Source organism: Ailuropoda melanoleuca, chromosome 7 (genome assembly GCF_002007445.2).
Source record: "Ailuropoda melanoleuca isolate Jingjing chromosome 7, ASM200744v2, whole genome shotgun sequence".
Classification (NCBI taxonomy): domain Eukaryota; kingdom Metazoa; phylum Chordata; class Mammalia; order Carnivora; family Ursidae; genus Ailuropoda; species Ailuropoda melanoleuca.
This window is the reverse complement of record NC_048224.1, coordinates 109805918-109826182: the sequence shown is the minus strand read 5'-3', so window position 1 is coordinate 109826182 and position 20265 is coordinate 109805918. Positions and strand designations below refer to the sequence as shown.

At 41.9% G+C, this 20265-nt stretch overlaps 1 protein-coding gene across 2 annotated transcripts in view; it reads left to right on the top strand.

Annotated features, from left to right (window-relative positions):
- The first annotated feature begins 2387 nt into the window (after positions 1–2387).
- The window catches only part of TBC1D4 (TBC1 domain family member 4), a 189111-nt gene continuing 171233 nt past the window's right edge, over positions 2388–20265 (top strand). For both annotated transcript variants that reach the window (XM_034665294.1, XM_002926843.4), the window contains exon 1: positions 2388–3372. In XM_034665294.1, coding sequence (XP_034521185.1) covers positions 2875–3372 — 498 coding nt within the window. In that variant the 5' untranslated portion in view covers positions 2388–2874. The remainder of the gene's footprint in view (positions 3373–20265) is intronic.

Sequence of the window (20265 nt, the reverse complement as noted above, 5' to 3'; positions counted from 1 at the left end):
TGGGGTGGGGTAGGGTTGAGAATGGAAGGGCTGGGGGTCAGAGGTTGATTTATTGCTCCACCATTTAGTAAACATCATAGACTTGCATATTCTGTGCAATTCCTACCAAACATTTTAAAATTGTGTCTTGTCCTCTTATCTTTTTAGAAATTCAGTGATCAAATATATAATGGAGTACTTTTCAGGTGCATGCAATTCCGTAAGGTCCTACAGGTGCTGCAGTGGTGGTAAGAATAACTTACCACCTAGTTCATGCATGTAAAAAAACCCAAAAATATAAATGATAATAAAACAAGTTATATAAATATACTATAGTATAATAATTTTATAGGACAGGGTAAGATTTACAACAGGGCAGCAAACAACTCCATAATCTCAATGGTTTAACAGAATCAAAAAGTTTATTTTTTCACACATAAGCAGTGTGCTGTGGGCCCAGGAGATTCTCCAGGACAGCTGTCCTCCTTGTATTGGCTCAGCATTCTGGGCTTTGATTGCAAGCAACCTCCATATGGACACATTTCCATGATGACCACTGGAGGGGAACAGTGGGTTGGAGGGGTGACTACTGGCAATCAAATGTTTCTACTTAAGATGTGACCCAAGTCACTTCACTGCCAAAACAAGTCTTATGACCTGTGCCTAAATTGAAGGGGGCAGAGAAGAACTATCTTCCCATGTGTCAGGATGCAGAGAGGATCAGATATTGGTAGACAGTAATAATACTCAATGCATAGTAAGATAAACATCGCAAAAAAGGTACAAAGAAAAAGCTAAAGCTTTTTAGAGCAGGAGGCAATCACAGTTAGGATGTCACCTGATAAAAGCCAATTCTGTTTTTCTGTCAATGAGGTAACGATTATTACTTCACTTTATCAGTAGGAAATGGTCTGCTGGGCTCCAAATTCGGTCCTAGCTCCCAACCTGGTTGACTTGGTAGAACCCACAAGATTTCCATGCTCTCCTCAGATCTTTGTTCTTTTTTCCCCCTCTTTTTGGATCCCACATATGTGGCCTAGGATAATGGAATTTGTAGAAGAGAGTTACTGGTAAGGTTCTAGAAGGTTTCAGTCTCTTTCCAAGAACTTTTCACTGCTTCTTGAACATATGGGTCTATTTTGCACAAAGATGAGGTGGAGTAGTTAAACCAAGTGACTAAACCTAAACAATAAGGTCTCCATCTTGGAGCTCAGATGCTTTTTTACAAGAGAACCATCAGGGTGCACCCAGAAATTCACCATAGGATCAGAGTCATCTTACATAAATAGGATACAAAATAATTCCAGGACTTTACAGAAAGTGAGCATACCATTAAACTAAAAACAGTAAGAAACCTTTGGATTTTGCATTTTCATTCTTCCTGTAAGTACGTTGGGGAAAATTGGGAACTTGCAGTGTCTTTCTCATTTATTTTGTTTAATTATTGAATTCTTCATTATAATGAAGAGCAAAAAGAACGAGAATGTAATTTGCTAAAATGAACAAAAGAATGCTTCTTTTTCTGCTTTAAAGTTAGAATGATCAGGGGCGCCTGGGTGGCACAGTGGTTAGGTGTCTGCCTTCGGCTCAGGGCGTGATCCCAGTGTTATGGGACCGAGTCCCACATCAGGCTCCTCTGCTGTGAGCCTGCTTCTTCCTCTCCCACTCCCCCTGCTTGTGTTCCCTCTCTTGCTGGCTGTCTCTATCTCTGTCAAATAAATAAATAAAATCTTTAAAAAAAAAAAAGTTAGAATGATCAAATTATCCCTAAAATGTCTTCTGAGTTCCTTGGAAATATATATATTACTACATATAAAAGAGTGAGAAATCACTATAATGGATAAAATAGGATTCTTTTGGGTATTATTTGGAAATAAGATTCAGAAATTATTATGCAGGCTTCAGAAAGAACTGAAACCATGCAAATACTGTTCATAAAAAAGAAATCCCAAGGCCCGATTGACTGCGGCCCCCTCTCCAGGGGGCAGCAGAGATGCGCAAGGGGACGGAGACGTCTGCTACCCGGGAGAGGCGGTGTAGATCCAGGCAGTGCCCGCGCCAGCAGCAGGACTGCTGCCCCTGGGGCGGATTGAAGGGGCGGGCTGGGACCGGGGCGGGAGGAAGAGGGGGAGAGGCGACTTCACAGAAAAGCTTTTACAGGCGACGCTCTCCGCCCGCCGGACGGGAGGCGGGGTAGCAGCCCGATTAAAGTAGCAGCCTGGAAGGAAGGAAGGAGCAAGGGAGGGACGGGAACAGTTGGGAGGAGGAGCAGCGAGCTGGGCCGCGGCGACAGCAGGGGGAGCGGCCCAGCGTGGCCACGTTTTGGTTTTGTTGTTTTCCAGTGGAACAGTTCTCGCAAGCCCTTCCGAGGACTGATCGCGCCGAAGCCCGGGGGCCCCGACCTTCCAGGTGACAGGCGGTCACCCCTGGTAGGAGTCAGCTCCGCCCCAAGTCACCCCGCCCGCCCGCCCACAGCCCATTCCCCGCCCAGCCTCCGTCTGCCTGCCCCGGGCAAGCGCGGCGGCCGCAGCGGCTCTGCAGCGCTGGAGCAGGGAGCGACCGGCAGCGGCGCGGGACCCGCGGCGGAGGAAGGGAGAAGTGCGGCCCCCAGGCGCTAGCTCGAGGAAGGAGGATGACGATTTAACCCGCCCTCTCCTTCCAGTCCCGCTGCGGGGCGCCCACAGAGTGCCCGCCGCCCGAGCCTCCGAGCTGCGCCGGAGGAAGTGCCGCATGGGGCAGGGCCGCTGAAGCGCAGAGTTCGTGGTCTTGCCGTGCCAAAGAGGGCGCGGGGGCCGGGTGCAGCAGTTGGCACAGTTTCGGCGGCGCCTTCAGCGCCGGAGTTGGGGGCGCGCCGCGCCTACCCGGCCGCCTCGGCGCTTTCGTGAGGCGCAAGTTATGGAGCCCCCCAGCTGCATTCAGAATGAGCCGTTCCCGCACCCTCTGGAGCCCGAGCCGGGCGCCCCTGCGCAGCCGGGCCCCGGGAAGCCGGGCGACAAACGGTTTCGGCTGTGGTACGTGGGAGGGTCGTGCCTGGACCGCAGGACCACGCTGCCTATGCTGCCCTGGCTCATGGCTGAGATCCGTCGGCGCAGCCAGAAGCCCGAGGCGGGCGGCTGCGGGGCGCCGGCCGCCCGCGAGGTGCTCCTGGTGCTCAGCGCGCCCTTCCTGCGCTGTGTCCCCGCACCCGGCGTCGGGGCCTCGGGGGGCGTCGGCCTCGCGGCGGCGCAGCCCAACCCGGCCGTGTTCATCTTCGAGCACAAGGCACAGCACATCTCGCGCTTCATTCACAACAGCCACGATCTCACCTACTTTGCCTACCTGATCAAGGCGCAGCCGGACGACCCCGAGTCGCAGATGGCCTGCCACGTTTTCCGCGCCACAGACCCCAATCAGGCAAGACGGCGGCTGGAGGCGCGCGGGAGGGTCCGGCGCACTGGGGAGGAATAACGGGGCTGGAGGCACTGGGACCCCTCAGGAAGGGCTGACTGACTCTGGTCCGGCTGCTGACGCGCGCCCTCCACGTGGCGCGCTCGAGCGTCCACTCCTCCCGTCCCAAGGACGGGGAGTCTGGGAGCTAGCGTTCGGGGGTGGGCGGGGTGGCGGGAGCGGACCACCCGCGGGAGCTGGGGAGAGGGAGGCTGGCGGAGAGTGGTCCCCGGGTGGTAGAGGAGCGGGTGCGCCCCAGGAGGACGCGGCGAGCAGCCCGCGTCTCGGGAGGACTGCGGTGTTTGGGGTGTGCCTGGAGGAGGGAAGCCTGGCCTCGGCCTCGTGTTTGCGTCTGTGCGTGTGTGTGAGAGGAGACACTAGAGAGGTTTGGGATCCTCAGGGCCCTGCATTCACTCTCGGTCTTGGTTGAGTCCTGCACCTTAACCCACGTGGAACGTCCAGTTCTAGTTACAGCAGCACCTGCAGGTCTGGGGGCTGTGAGGTTTTTTGGGAGCGGAGTTTAGGGAAAGTTAGTGGACAACCATGTTAGCAAGTACGAATCTGCGTTTAGATGTTAAGTGGAAAGAAAACTTTTTTTTTTTTTTTGCTTGTTTTCCTTTTTTCTTTTTCTTTCTTTTTTTTGCAGTTTTTTTACGCACTAATTGGAGACAGATACCAGCTTGGGTGATTTAAAAAGCAGTTTTCTAATATTTCTCCAAAGTCTAAACTGAGGTGTCTGTTACCAAACAGTGCATTTTTACTTCCTTAAAAACAGGCACGCCCCTTTATCTAATGGCTTGAGGAATCTAAACAAAACTCTATGACAGTGATTGTGTCTTTTTTTTTTTTTTAAGATTTTATTTATTCATTTGACAGAGAGACAGCCAGCGAGAGAGGGAACACAAGCAGGGAGAGTGGGAGAGGAAGAAGCAGGCTCCAGCAGAGCTGGGAGCCCGATATGGGGTTCGATTCCAGGACCCTCGGATCAGGCCCTGAGCGGAAAGCAGATACTTAACGACTGAGCCACCCAGGCGTCCCAGTGGTTGTGTCTTTGAAAACTGGTTTTGAAATAAAAGTACAAAGAGTTTTTACTGTAATAAGCCCTCAAAATGCTATTCTAAAAATAGCTCTTTAATGTTTGCAAAGTACTTCAGATTCTTTAGAAAAATAATGTGTCTAAATAGAAATAAAGTCTCAGTTGCAACATGTGGCAGGCAGTTCCTTTGGTAGCTGGGAAATTAATAAAAAGGAGAAAAACATCCTACAAATCAGGCTTTTTTTCTTAATTCATTTTTTTAGTATCTGTCATTGAAAGAGTTTTTCACAAAAGGCCTGTAGCTGAATTGAAGAAAATAAAAGCTCATTGTCTTAGATTTCATCATTTTGTAAGCTAGTTTAATACCTTAACATTCAGAACTCCCAGTATGAGGTGAGCAATTTTAACTTATATGACCGCTTTTAGATGTATGTTGAAATACCTTTTTACAAATTGTCTCAACATTCCAACCATGATTAAAATGAATGTCACTTTGTGCTTATTTGTTCAAAGCTTATTTTTAGCTTTCACTTCTATTGGAATGGGAGTGTAGCCTGTTCTTTATATCTGAAAGTTATCACTCATTTTATTAAGATTTTTTGGTTCTGTCAGTAAGGAGGAAGAAATTGCATTTTCCCAGGATTGTAAGGAATGTTTCATGATTTTGGGTAGTTTATATTAAAGTTATTTTCTTCAGATCTGTTATATGACACATCATTGCTAATTTCACTGTTGGTCAAAGTTTGTTTATGGGTCATGGCACTTAGAATTCTTAACAGTGGCTGTTGAGTCCCTCCAGATTCATTGTTAGGGCATATTTAAAATCATGCTCCCCCCCTTTTAACCTTAATTATGTATTTAGGTGTTTGAGGCTGAATGTGATATTATTTTACAAATAATAACATGCTTAGGCTCATTTCTCCCTTTTGATCCTGTAGGAACAGTGGAAACCGTATGTCCTTTTGATAAAGAGAAAAAAAAAACCCTAACTTTTCCTGTTTATTGCCATTTCCCGGTTGAGTCTTTGATCTAAAGATATGGATTCCAGTTTACTCTGAGCCCAGAGAATCCCTGCTAGCGGATACTTAATTTGAAAGGCCAGATGTTGTTCCATGAAGGATTATCTCCAGCCATATATCAGGGTTGCAAACTCCAATCCCTGGGATTTGGTTGAGTGAGGTGGAGGTTGAGTGAGGACTGAGGACCATGGAGTGATGCTCATTTCTCAGGGAGTTAGTTACTCAGCACCAGTTGCAAATTGCATTAACAAGATACAAGCCTGGTGTTGCCAGAGATTTGATTTCCTAAGAGTGGAAGTCTGGATTTTTATGTATGACTTCATATTTTAAAGTATTAGCAAATATTTTAAACATTGAAGATTCCTATCTGGACCTAACAAAACACATCTGAGTTTTGGCTTCAGAGACTTAAGGGCTGCCACTTTGTTTTTCATAAATATTTGTTGAATGGACAAGGACAATCATCAGACACTGTGAGCTTTTTGCCACTTTTCTGTTTGGGCATCTGGATTCACTTGATACGGCTCTCATAGTAGGCTTAGGGCCATTTTGGGGGAGGACTTTGTAAGTAATATTCTCAGAAGTGATGATTCTACAGTTGAACTGGTTCAAGGATGGATTCCTCACATTGTTACCATCTAGGGGTATGCTTCATGTAGAGTAGGCTCTGGATGGTTCTAGGCACCTTTGAAATCAGAAGGAAAAAGACCTACTGTTTGCCCCGGAGTTCTAAATTTGAAGGGGAGAATTATTTAGTTGGACTTTAAGATCATTGTTAAAAGAGTCTCCGGTCACTGAACAAAGTATGGAAGGTGGCCTAGAGGAGTAGGCCTGCAGACATCCATGAATAAATTTGCCTCTGGCTTGTCTCTCATGCTTGTCCCTTTTCTGAAATAGGCCTTTCTGTAGGATGGCCATGTGAGTCATTGTTTAATGTAGGGTGATTTTTTTTTTTTTTTAAAGATTTATTTATTTATTTGAGAGAGAGAAAGAGCACATGTGAGCAAGGAGATGGGGGAGAGAGAGAGAGAAAATTTAAGCAGCCTCCCCGCGAGCGTGGAGCTCAACCTGGGCTTGATTTCAGGACCTTGGGATCACAACCTGTGCCAAAATCAAGAGTTGGAGGCTTAACTGACTGAGCCACCCAGGTGCTTCTAATCTAGGGCAACTTTTATTGAGAACAGGGGCACCATTAATAATTACACAAACATAACAAGTATAAACCTGGACCGTGTAGGGCAAACCAGGATATACGGTGACCACAGCTAAATGGCAAAGTTCATGTTTGTGCCTAGCCACTGAGATGGGGGATTGTAATTTCCATATAAGAAATGATAAGGTTTTGCAGAGTATCTGCTCATATCTTTTGGGGCCTGGATCTACATGTGAACTCTGAGATGGGAGCACTGTGCTAGTAGCTTGTGTCTGTTGTGGGGAGTTGCCATGGTGATGTGCCCTCTGGCTCCCCCTCTCCAGGTGGGTCAGAGTCAACTTAAGGATGTGGGTCTAAAGGAGCACTCAGCCAGAATGGCCTAATGAAGAGGTATTTCTCCCAGGTGCAAAGAGAGGTGGGGGTCAGGAGCAACGGAACCAGTTCCAAATCAAATATATGCCTGTGCAGTTTGGTTCCCATTTATTCAAGCCTGTGTGGTCCTGCACAGGAGGAATGTCAGCCTTAGTACATTTCAGCCAAACTTGGATATTCGAATTAGTAAAAGTACTTAACCATACATAATGTTTAAAATCCCACTGGCATACATTGAGTTATAGACTTAAAACTGGTTGAGGAACCAAGAATATTTGATTCTCTATCTAAGATCTAAGATCTAGGGTAGGTCACTAATATTCTTCAAATTTTTATCTTTATATACTTTCAGAAAGAGACTATGTAGCATTACCTCAATTTCCCAATTAAAAAGCAGAAATTATTCCAAGTTATGTCAATTTACCATATGAAAAAAAGCAAGAGTTGTTAGTGTTTATATTGTTAGAGATTGAAGGTGTTAATTATCATTTGCATGAGACTGCATGAAAATTATATTTCAAGATTATAGATTAGCAATCATTTAAAAAACAAAAACATGATTACTATGATTTTTGTTGATTTTGTTTATGTATATATTTCTTGAAACTTGCAAGAATGTTATTTCAAAGAGATTTTATAAATTGTGTTCTTAAAAGTCAAAAATGAACTTGACACCAGTTTATTTGAGCTCTAAGTTCTCTAAATCTGTAACTTTTTTGTTCTTCTTAAACTATTTAGTATTTTCTGAGCTTTATTCAGGTAACCAATTTTCTATTTACTTCTGTTGATAGTTTTCAAAAGGGGTCATTTCTCAGAAGTTCTTACTCACAGTTGATGGGAATATACTAATCAGGAAACCAAAGAAATAGAAATCTGGAAGTTTTCACTTTTTTCTCTCTGCTTTCTGAATAGTCTGTGCCATTCTAGACAGGTAGACCTCTCTCCCTTCATTTTTGATGTATTTGCTTTTTTGTCATTTCCCCCCCCCCCCGCCTGTCCTGATTTGAACTGGAGGTTGATTTGCCCTGGCTCCACTCCATGGTAGAATCTTGACCTTGATATCTGGGGGAAAGGTAAAAAACGTGTGCCCAGAGCCTCTCAGTTGTGAGGCGGTGTTAGTTATAATGAAGATTGAGACTGTTCAGTATGTGGGCTTGTTTATCATAAGCCAGAGCCCTGGTTCTCAAATTTGAGTATGCCCCCCCCCCCATGATGATGCTCTGTCTACTGGCCTGGGGATCACAGATCGAGATCCACTGCCCTCAATGATTTTATTCATTTGTTGGGTTATATGACCACTTCTGTTCCCTCAGTTATTTTTGCAGTTCTCAGACTTGGAAGTTCAAAGTGAATGTGAGGAGGAATAATATCTGACTACAGAAGATTTTTAAGAAACTCTTCAATTTCTAGCTTAATAGTTTTGCATATCTTCCCTAAATAGATGTTATTCTGCCAGGTATCCTAAGACTACCCATATGTTGAATGAAAACTTTACCTTTCAAGCCAAAGTTTTTAAGTTTTGCAGATGGAATAAATAGTTTTTTAAGAGTAGGTCCCAATGTTAAATTATGATAAAATTTTGCAAAAACTAAAGATTTATTTATTTGCATCCAGGGAAATTACATCATTCAGCATGTTTAATATACTGGCTGTTAAGAAAGTCAAGCAGGGGATGCCTGGGTGGTTTAGTCAGTTGGGTGTCTGATTCTCTCTCTCTTTTTTAAAGATTTTATTTATTTATTTGACAGAGAGAGAGGGAACACAAGCAGGGGGAGTGGGAGAGGGAGAAGCAGGCTTCCTGCTGAGCAGGGAGCCCAATGCGGGGCTTGATCCCAGGACTCTGGGATCATGACCTGAGCCGAAGGCAGACACTTAACGACTGAGCCACCCAGGTGTCCCGGGTGTCTGACTCTTAATTTCAGCTCAGGTCATGATCTCAGGGTCCTGGGATTGAGCCCCACGTTGAGCTCTGTGCTCAGCTCAGGGTCTGCTTGGGATTCTCTCTCTCTCTCTCTCTTTCTGTCCCCCTCCCCCCACTTGTACTCTCTATCCTCTAAAATAAATAAATCTAAAAAAAAAAAAAAGAAAATCAGGCAAAAAGAAATAGAGAGCTAACAATTTGGTGAATAAGATGATGGCCACTCTGAATAATTATTGCAAACAATGTTTACTAATTTTTCCCCTCAGTCCCAGGGTTTTTGTTTTGTTAAAATCATCTGGATCACCCATTTCATTTGGGCTATGCTGGCATGTCTTAACCAAGTCAAGATGCCAGTTACTTAGATGTAGCCCCTTATAAAATGAGGGACAGATAGTTATAATTTAATTTAGTAGCATATTCAGAATTACTGAGCAGGAAAAAGATTTTGCTGGAAATATGGTCACTGTGACATATTAATAACTCATCCAGAGCCATCAACTAAGGATGTCATTGGCTTGTTACTTTAAGATTATAATGTGTACTATACACCATAGTATGTCTGAGTCGCTTTTCCATGCATTTCCTTAAAAGCTACTATTTATTGAGCTCTTGCTGGGTGATGGTACTGCCCTTAGTGCTTTTCCTAGGTTATCACATTTTGTCTTTACAGTAACTATGCCAAATATGTACCAGTATTCCTCCTGTTTTACGGAGGAGAAAACTGAGGTATAGAAAGGTTACACTGTTACTCCTAGCACACACAAGGTTTGTAATAGTAGAAACAGTTTCCAGTTCAGGCCGAGAGATTCTAAAGCCTGTTTTCTTATCTTCTACTATTAAATGTAGTTGTTGAAAAATGAGCTTTTACTTGTTAGTGTTACAAATTTTTATACTATCAGTTTTCCCACTCTTTTAAAAAATGTAATAGTGTTATTTTGTTTTCCAGCTTTATTGAAGTATATTTAAAAAATAAAATTTGTATGTATTTAAAGGGACAATGTGATGTTTCAATATATATACCAAATGAAATGATTACCACAATCAAGCTGATTAGTATATCTATCACCTCACATGGCTATCATTTGTGTGTGTGTGTATGTGTGTGTGTGTGTGGTGAGAAAACTTAAAATCTACTCTTAGCAAATTTCAAATATACAATGTAGTATTTTATTAATGGTACTCACCGTGCTGTCTGTGCATTAGATCTCCAGAACTTATTCATCTGCATAACTGATGGTTGATACTCTGACTAATGTCTTTCCATTTCTGCCATCCCCCAGCCCCTGGAAACCACTATTCTACTCTCTGCATTTAAGAGTTTTGACTTTTTGGATTCCATATGTGAGATAATGCATTCTTTGTCTACTTTTCCCCACTTTTATATTAAAAATATCCATAGTTAAATATGTTTATTAAATTTGTAAAATAATATTAAGCTCAGTGCATGCTTGAATATAGTTATGCCAATATTTTTGTTTTGTTTTAATGAGAAGTAAAAGGTCTACATGATTTGTTAGGCTCGAGAAATTGAACTCTGGTGTATCTTTTATGTAGTGTCCTTAGGAAGGTGGGGAAGTAAGCTATGACAGTCTTTTTGTAACCTCTGTAAGTACAGTTTAGAATAAAAATTTAGAGTAAGTTTAGAAAAGAATACAAAGTCTTTAGGATGTGTATTTAAGAACAGGTACAACTATGCATTTGAATATATTTTACTGAATCATAAGTATATAAATAGTGTAAAGTGTAAGAAAGTATATAGACTATTAAACTGTATTTATTGTAATATAAAAGTATACAATTATATAGTATAAAAAATAAAATTATAGGATATATAAATAAAGCACTTATCATCATTATTAAACCTATATGATCAAGCAAGAAACACTGGAACCAAGTTGTGCTACCATAATTACCTTAAGTTAAAGGGAAAAGAATATGTAAATTTTTAAAAAGATTTTATTTGTTTATTTGGAAAGGAGAGAGAGAGAGAGAGAGAACCAGTTGGGGGGGGCAGAAGGAGAAGCAGACTCCCCACTGAGCAGGGAGAGAGCTAGACACAGGGCTCATCCCAGGACCCTGAGATCATGACCTGAGCCAAAGGCAGATGCTTTCTTTTTATTTTTAATTTTTTAAATTTTTTATTAAAGGTTCTATTTATTTGTCAGAGAGAGAGCGCGCACGTTTGCGTGCAAGCATAAACGGGGGAGCAGCAGGAAGAGGGAGATGCAAGCTCCCCAGTAAGCACGGAGCCTGACATGGGATTGATCCCAAGACGCTGGGATCATGACCTGAGCCAAGGGCAAACACTTAACCGACTGAAGCCATCCAGGCGCCCCAAGATATGTAAAACTTAAAGTCAAACAAAGCCCAATCAATGACTTGATGGGCTAATGTATGATTTTGCAGGAGTTCAAGTAGAGAAAAGTGGATTAGGAAAAAAAAAAACCCACAAGGTCCATAGTAACACTGGCATGCTGACCCTGTGCTGTGCCATAGTCCTGTTGTTTTGGAAAATAACATCTTTTATCACATTGAATTTAAGTTGTTAGTATAAATGGTACTGGTTTTATACTTGTGTTTGTGGGTATTTTGTAAATTGATTGTGGCTTTAGACTTGCTTAAAAACTAGAGCTGTAAGCATATGAAGTTTTTATCTAGATTTTGGTGAACATATTTAAATAAACTAACAGTGAAATAATGATGTCAGCCTCTTAAGTCACCTTTGAAAGGATCCTGAGCCACCCATAAGTTTGGAAAATTCTGGGTTTAGACTTTTAGATGTTATTTAATGTATCCCTGATAATCTATAATCACATGATAGAAAGGGAAAAAATGCAGGATTAAAATTTTGGTTGGTTTAATTTCAGATCATGTTAACACAGGTTTTTGCAGCCCCACCAAAAGGATATGGGAGTTACTATTTTTTAAGTTACTGATCTCTCCTGAGTTTTATTTCTTGTAAGTGGTTGGGTTGGAAAGAGGATCTCCAAGTAATGGGGTTTTCCCGGCTAAATATAGACGCCTAAATTTGCTGCTCCAGTTCTTTTACTTTGTGGCTGCCCTTAACTAGTTCAATAGTTTGCACTTTGAAGCTGATGTGAATTTTTACATGAATTTCTAAAATTCTCAAAGTTAGAACCATGGAACTTTGTACTATCAATAGTATATAACTTTGAGGAGTTTATTACCAATTTTAGTTTCTAAGTCAAGCTGTACTTTTGGTTGAGCAAATCAGGCATTCTTTTGCAGCTCACTGTTGTATCTTCATAAACATTTTCAGTAGCAGGTTATATCCTTTGGACAAGTACATTTATGACCCAGGTCTCTTACAAACCAGTAAGCAAATTTGTTTTCAGGGCCTAGATGGCTCCCAGCTTTTTCAATTAACCTCTTGCCCTGGTTTCAGGCACTTCATTCTCATTAGCGGGGCAGCCCAAGAAATTTTCCTGAGTTTGCCTAACATTAAGCTGGTGGCCTTCCCGCTTGGTTTTCTAAACATTTCTTCTAAACATGCTTCCTCCAGCATGCTCTGTGCCTGTTGGGATACCTCTTCACTCTGTGCTGGACCTTCCCCATACTTCTGCTTACTCTGAAGACCAGCCAGTGCCTGTTGCCTAGCTCTTTAAATACTGTGCACTCTCTGCTTGATTGATTTGTTTTCCGGTTGTGGAAGCTAGTCTTCCCTCTTCTGAGAGGTGATCTGGTGTCTGGTCCTTGCACTTTCCTGTTGGCTTCTTCCAAGGCTATTAACCATTATGTACTGATTCTATTTTAGTTTTCAGATGAGATTTTGCAAAGGCCTGTCGACATGAACATAGCCTAGTGGTAATAGTGGGCATGACTCCTCTATGCTCATCCATAATTCTTTTTTGTTTAGCTTTTTAAAAGTTTATTTATTTTTTTAAGTAGTCTATACTCAACATGGGGCTCAAACTCACAACCCCAAGATCAAGAGTCACAGGCTCTACCCACTGAGCCAGCCAGGCACTGCTCATCTGTCATTCTTTTATCTACTTTGAGGCATGTTCAATAGGCAGATCTCTGGTTTCTAATACCAATTTAAAAGCAATATGAAAATGGATGATATTATATTCTATTTCTTGACACAGCCCTTTATATTTTAACTTCCTCATTGATTCTGAATCTTTTCTGGAGGTCAGATTATTCTGTTAAGATAATAAATGTTATTTGACAAATTTGCTTATTCTGTGATCATGTAAGTACAGAATGTTAGTTATAGCAATAGAGACTAGTAATAGCAACAGAGAATATTATGTCATTAGGGATCTGGGAGTTAGTTAATTGGCATTAAACCAATTTTCTTAGAAGTTAGATTGGAGATATATAGTTGAAGTTGTATTATTTGTTTAGATAAGTGGATTGTAAACAAGACTAAATAAAATCTGTCTTAATTAATATATGAGAAAATATAGAAGCTCTTTAGAATAAAGAGTATAAAAAACAATCTTTAATTTCTCAAGTAGTCTTACCTAAGGCCACCTTATATTCTAACAGTTCGTTGTCTCTCTTTTGCTTGATCTGCCACAATTATCCAGCATTTGGTTCTGTCTTTGGAAATTATACTCTTAACTTCTAGGAGCCAGGTTAATAATAGTAATAATAGTAATAATAATAATAATAATAATAACTCTAACCGGTATGTATTTATTTGTTTTCTTGACTATGGGGTCTCAAACTTTAGCATGCATCACCTGGAAGTTTTGTGATAATAACCGATTGCTGGACTTCACCCCCAGAGTTTCTGGTTCAGTAAGTCTTGGATGAGGTCCAGAATTTGTGTTTGTGACAAGTTCCCCGGTGATGCTGATATTGCTTGTCCAGGATTACCTTGGACAACTACTGCTCTAGACCAGGGGTTGGCAGACTATGGCCTTTATATTTGAAATACAGTTTTATTTTAACACAACTCCACTCATCTGTTTGCATGTTGTCTATGGCTGCTTTTGTGCTATGGTGGCAGTCTTGAGTATTTTGGACAGACACTCCATGGTCACCAAGCTTAAAATCTTTCTTATTTGGCCCTTTACAAATTTTGCTGACTTCTGCTCTAGATAATACTTTTAAAATAGTTTCTTTATCCCCATTTTATAGGTGAGAAAATGAAGTCTGTAATTTTCTTTCTTTTTTTTTTTTTAAGATTTTATTTACTTATTTGACAGAGAGAGAGACAGCCAGTGAGAGAGGGAACACAAGCAGGGGGAATGGAGAAGAAGAAGCAGGCTCCCAGCAGAGCAGGGAGCCCGATGTGGGGCTCAATCCCAGGACCCTGGGATCACGCCCTGAGCCAAAGGCAGATGCTTAATGACTAAGCCACCCAGGTGCCCCGAAGTCTGTAATTTTCTTAAGAACACAAGCTAGCAAGGAGCAGATCTGGGATTCCAAACCCCATGCATTTTCTAAAACCAACTTTGTAAATTTTTATTGATGGCCCCCACATTTATCGAGGTAGCCCAGCTCTTTTCAGTTTCTTTTTTTTTTTTTTTTTAAAGATTTTATTTATTTATTTGACAGAGATAGAGACAGCCAGCGAGAGAGGGAACACAAGCAGGGGGAGTGGGAGAGGAAGAAGCAGGCTCCCAGCAGAGGAGCCTGATGTGGGGCTCGATCCCAGAATGCCGGGATCACGCCCTGAGCTGAAGGCAGAGGCTTAACCGCTGTGCCACCCAGGCGCCCCTCTTTTCAGTTTCTAAATGCTTACTTGATATCTGCACTTAAATATGTAGTTGCTGATGCTGGTAAACCAAGGAATTATATTAGAGTCCTACTTTTCAGTCCCCAGTTTCAGCTCCGGAGGGACGTCCTGTTGATTCAGCTTCCAAAACTTAGTTTTAATATGTCACATCTCTCCACCAGGCCTGCCACCACACAGGTGTAACCACTGTGATCTCTTGTTGGGACTGTTCTCTCAGCTGTTCTCCCTGCTCTGCTCTTGCCGTCCTGTCAGACCCTTCTTCCATGGAGCCCCAGGAGTGGTGCTTATAAAACACAAACCAGATCAGGTTCACTTTGCACTCAGAATGATAGGTAAATTTCCCCTTACAGTTGGGTTGGTCTCTCCAACTTAGATTGCTGCTCTCCAGGGCATGCAGTATACTTTTGCTATCCTTAAACAAGCCCTGCTCCTGGTCACTTCAAAACCTTTGCATGTGTGGTCCCCATTCTTGCTAGATTAGCTTTTTCTCAGGTATCAGTTCTTTGCCTAAATCACAAATGTCATTTACTCAGATTGGCCTCCAGTGACCCTCTATCTAAAGTAGATAGGTATCCTGGTTTTTCATTTCTATCTCAGCCCTGTTTTCCTTTTGACACTAACACATTTCAAATTAATTTTTTTTAAAGTAGGGTCCACATCCAACATGGGGCTTGAACTCATGACTCTGAGATCAAGAGTCATATGCTTTACTGTCTGAGCCAGCCAGGTGCCCCTAAAATTAATTTTTAAAAACACTTTCTGGGGGTATGTCACCATCTCTAGAAGGTAAGCTTCATAGGGAGAGAGCTCTTGTCTGCTCAGGGCTGTATGCCTGGGACCTAGTTTTATAACAGAGATTCATTCCAACAGATTGCAATTAAGAATCTGTACCTGCCTCAAGTAATTTAAATCTACTTGCAAAAGGCTTAAGTCTGTTTGCAGGGATGTGGGTGTGTTCCTGTATTTGTTACCTTTAGTTGTTAACTTTAGCAAGAGTGAATTGTACTGTTTGTCCAGTTTTATTTTTTGTTATGAATGTTTATAATTTTAGAGCCATCATACTGCTTATAATATTAAGTGGGGTTATAAAGAAGACATCTTTTTAAAATAAGTAAATTGTGTAATTTCTGAAAAAAAATTTCTAGATCAATTTAAGTTGGACTGTTTTTTCCCCATCAAAACACGGGAAGTTTGCTGAAGCTGCTGACATGAGAATAGGCATCTCCATGGCCTTTTCTCTGAATGACATGAGTTGAGAATTTGGGCATCTGGAAGACGATCAGCAAGAGTGGTATTGTGAAAATATCCTTGCAATAATTGGATTATTCTTCATTTTCTGTCCAGTTCAGTTATTTAGGCTTCTCAGTGGAAGTATGATCTCATTTGGAAAACTGTTTAGTTGCACAATGCTTTGGATGGCTTCTGTAAGTTTTTACTCCCAAATTTAAAATTAACCAATTTCTAAGGCCCTGATTTTTACACCTGTTCCAAGAAAGGGCAGGGAAGGCCTAAAAGGTATTAAAAACTTTTAATTTTAATCAAAAAGGGAAATGAAGGGCTGGAGAGGAGATCACCAGGGTGTGGCCAGGGATGAGAAAGAAAAAAAAACCATGGCCAATGTCCATAGTGAACTATTGACCGATAATAAGATGTAGGATTGCATTCTGGATTTCTTTATTTGCTTAAACAGCATGCCCTTGTGACAGAGTAATTACCTTGTATTCATTTTATGTAATGTTTATAATAAGAGCAATTAGATAGGTTGATTATTGTTTTCAGTGGCCACTGGGGCATGACCCAAGCTACCAGTAAGATGGTATTCATGTTATGCAGTGTTCCCATGGGGTTCTATTTTAAAGGAAACAACACAAGGAAAGATGGCTTTATTTTTCCAGGAAAAATTAAGTAGTGCCACAGTCATTTGCTTCTATAAATATAGGCACTCTGCGTCTTCCTCAGAAGGGGCATTTTTTCCTCATTCCTTCATTACCTTTAGTCATGTCTTTCTTGGAGCATTACTTATCTCCAGATTTTCTTCAACTTTTGGTGCCTTGCATGGAGTAGGAGATCCCATTTTGCTCCATTGATGAGGTAGTGTGTTTTCTAAATGAGCTTCCGGAGTTTGTCATTGTCCTTTATTCACGATTGAAATGATCTTTAAAAACCTGCTTTCCATTGGTATGCCCATTGAAGACATGGGCATTGCTAATTGCACATTATTTGAAACAGCAAATACAGCTGCTTATTAAGGCAAAAGGTAAACATAAATAGTTTCCTAATATGTTTGCCAATTTATGGAGGTGGTTTTCTTTTCTCCTGGACTGGAGAGCAAACTGGACAGTCACTTCTATAGAGGGAGAAAAGCTATACTGCACATATTGGGAATGGGAGTTGATATTTGTTGGTATTGGATTTGAGTCATAATACATTAGCCCATTTACCTAGGAACAGGTCAGGTTGACAGCTTTTGTGTGCCTGTGATTATACCAATTAATAGTTTCTCTGGAAACCTTGTTTGCTATGATTTTGCTCTGATTTCTCTGGGGAGAGCAGAATTTTTTTTTTAAAAGATTTTATTTGTTTATTTGACAGAGAGAGAGACGGTCAGCGAGAGAGGGAACACAAGCAGGGGGAGTGGGAGAGGAAGAAGCAGGCTCCCAGCAGAGCAGGGAGCCCAATGCGGGGCTCGATCCCAGGACCCTGGGGTCAGGCCCTGAGCCGAAGGCAGATGCTTAACGACTGAGCCACCCAGGTCTCCCTGGGGAGAGCAGAATTAATTCTGGACATTGATGGTGGGACTGACATATGTATGCCCTGTGATTTTTTTCTTAGCTGCTTACATTTTCCAGATGATTTATTTTTAAATGTCGTGCTGCCACCATGAAAGAGAATGACAGCAATACTTTATGTATACTTCAATCTCCATAAATCAAGTGGAGATGTCAAACCAATGAGTTTACTAAAAAATGTTGATTTAAAAAATGTTTGTGAAATTTCCTCAGTACCTGATAGTGCAAAGGACTTTGTACATATTTTCAGTTTTGATTCTTGTTCTCAATGGACAAAATGTTTATTTGTCTACTGCAGTTGGGGTAAATGCAGGAAAATCCCTTTCTTATATTGTTCTCTGTTTTGAACATGTTCATGTATAATCTGTCTCAAAAGAAGTGACTGACTCCTGCTGAATTTTCATTGGCAAAGGAGAAAAGACCATTTATTATTGACCATGCAGGTGTGACCAGGTGGCACAGAGATAACAGGCCTTCAGCTAGAGAAGCCAGACCTGATATAAGAAGTTGAAGCTCCGGATCCCACTCTTCCATAAATAATCCTATACTGTCAGCAATGTTAATCTGGACCTTGGCTTTTCTAGTTGTTCCTTTGTTCATTACCTCATGCATTCATTCCTTCCTTCCTTCATTCATTCATTCACTTATTCCCTCAACCATCTATTCATTTGTTCAGTTATTAGGTGGATGGAATGTTTCCTGCGTGCCGGTATTGCACTGGACAGCACTATGGAGTGGTTTGTAAAACAGATGCATTCCCTTCTTCATGGTTCTTACAGTTTCGTGGAGGAGTGAGATAAAACGAAGAAAAAAGAACTGCATAATGCAATGGCTAAGGGCCTGGGTTCTGTAGTCTAACCGTTGGGACCCAAAGCTCCACCGTGGGCTTCACGGTGCTGGGCAAGTTCTTGCATCTCACTGTACCTTGAACTCCTTGTCTGTCATATGGGGGTGATAGCATTGTTGTGAGGGTTAAATGAATCCATTGAAAGCTTGTAGAACTGCCATGTAATAACTACTGTGTAAATGTTACCTACATATACACAGGTGTCCTATTTCAAGTTGTAAGAAGGGCTGTGAAGGAAAAGAATGTGGTGCTATAAGAAGAGAATAAGAAGAGAAAACTTAGTCTCGATAGGGTTGTGTAGCAGGTAAATTCTCTAGCTCTCTTTACTTAATATGGTCTTATGTTTTTCTAGTTATCTCTCCCTCTGCCAGTCAGTCCAGATCTACAGGAAAGCTGGCCCCAGCCCTAGCCCTAAGGTGGGAAATACCACTGATTTGTCCAGGAATCCAGGCCCAGGCCGGGTGATGAGTTTGTATCTGGAGCTCCAGTGGTCCTGGGGAATGTGTCAGTTTGTGCCAATGCAAGAGGAGAGACATTTTCTTGGGGCTCTCCTAAGAAAGTTTTCTCCTTGGCTGTAGCATGTTAGATTTAAAACCTGAAACAGTTATAGTTATTTCCCTTCCAGAATGATGATGAAAATGGGCTGGGCAGTGTGGAAAGGCCTGGAAGACTGCATCTGAATTCTGATAGGAACAAGTCTGCTTAGCACCTGCCTGTAGACTTTTTCAGCTTATGTGAGCTGAATTGAGCTTTCTGCTACATATAACCAAAAGCAAGAGATGAGTCAGGGAAGGCTTCTTGTGGACATGGCAATTAGGGATGATTCCCAAGTTTGCTGATTTTTTTTCCTTTTTTCCTTTTGTTTTTTTAACTAATGGGTGGGTTTGATACCATTTTTAGATGTGAGGAAGGCTGGGTGGGAGGAGTGGGGGAGAAACAGGTTTCAGGGGCAAAATCAAGAGTTCTCATTTCTAAAATGAGAGGGCTGGATCTCTGCGATTTGCACACTTTTTCTGACTAAAGATAGCTGAGAGAAATGACATCCTTCCATCAGTAATTATGATTTCTAAAGCATTGCCAACCATTTTCACCAACAACGGGGCCACTGAAAATAGAGTCTCAGCAGGGGTGGGGAGGGTGCTACGCGGGTGTTTTTCAACCTGAGTGCACATAAGAATGTCCTGCAGAGTTTAAGAGAAGTATACATGTCTACTAGATTCATGGGCCCTTCCCACATGTGTTGAATCGGAATCTCTAGGGTGAGACGTGGGGATCTGTTTAAGAACTGGTAACCGGGTTGCAGGCAGCTTGGCACTTGCATGTGGCTAATTTGGGAAACCACTGCTATGGGGGATGTGGGGCCCCCTTCCCCTGTCAGGCTTTTGATGACCACTCCAGGAACTAATTTCAGTGAACTTAAGCTCAGGACACAGCACGAACCATACGAGTAGCCACAGCACGGTGTTGCCATCGTGACACTGCTGCTTCTTGATACTACTTCTGGTCACATTGTTACATGTTTTCTTTCTACGGGCATATTGGCAATAGAGAGAGCGTCTTAACAGTTTATACAGTGTTTACGTGTTTGATGGTTATTAGGATATCTGTTCCTTAAACAGCTGTTAAAATATCACTTTACATATCAGTAGTTGGGTAAACTTCATGAGAAATCAGGTGGTAGACCAGCCTCTAATCGTAGGTCATGTTCTAGAGTCGTTGCATGGACATTATCTTCCCATGGGTCTGTCAACACTAGATAATAGTCGTAGACATCAGGTGTCATAGTGAGAGGGTCTTCGAGGAGAAATGGATCAAGGACACACTGAAGCATAATTAAGAGCAGGGTTATAAGCAGTGGGAAGTGAGATGTCTGGGATGGAGTGAGCCAAGGAGGGTACGGGCTCCAAGGCTGAGACAGGGCCCCCAAATAATGAGATGGTCAGCATGAAGCAATTGCTCTAATTAATATAATTAAGGCTTTATTTATGGTCATTTGGGGTTGAATTGGCA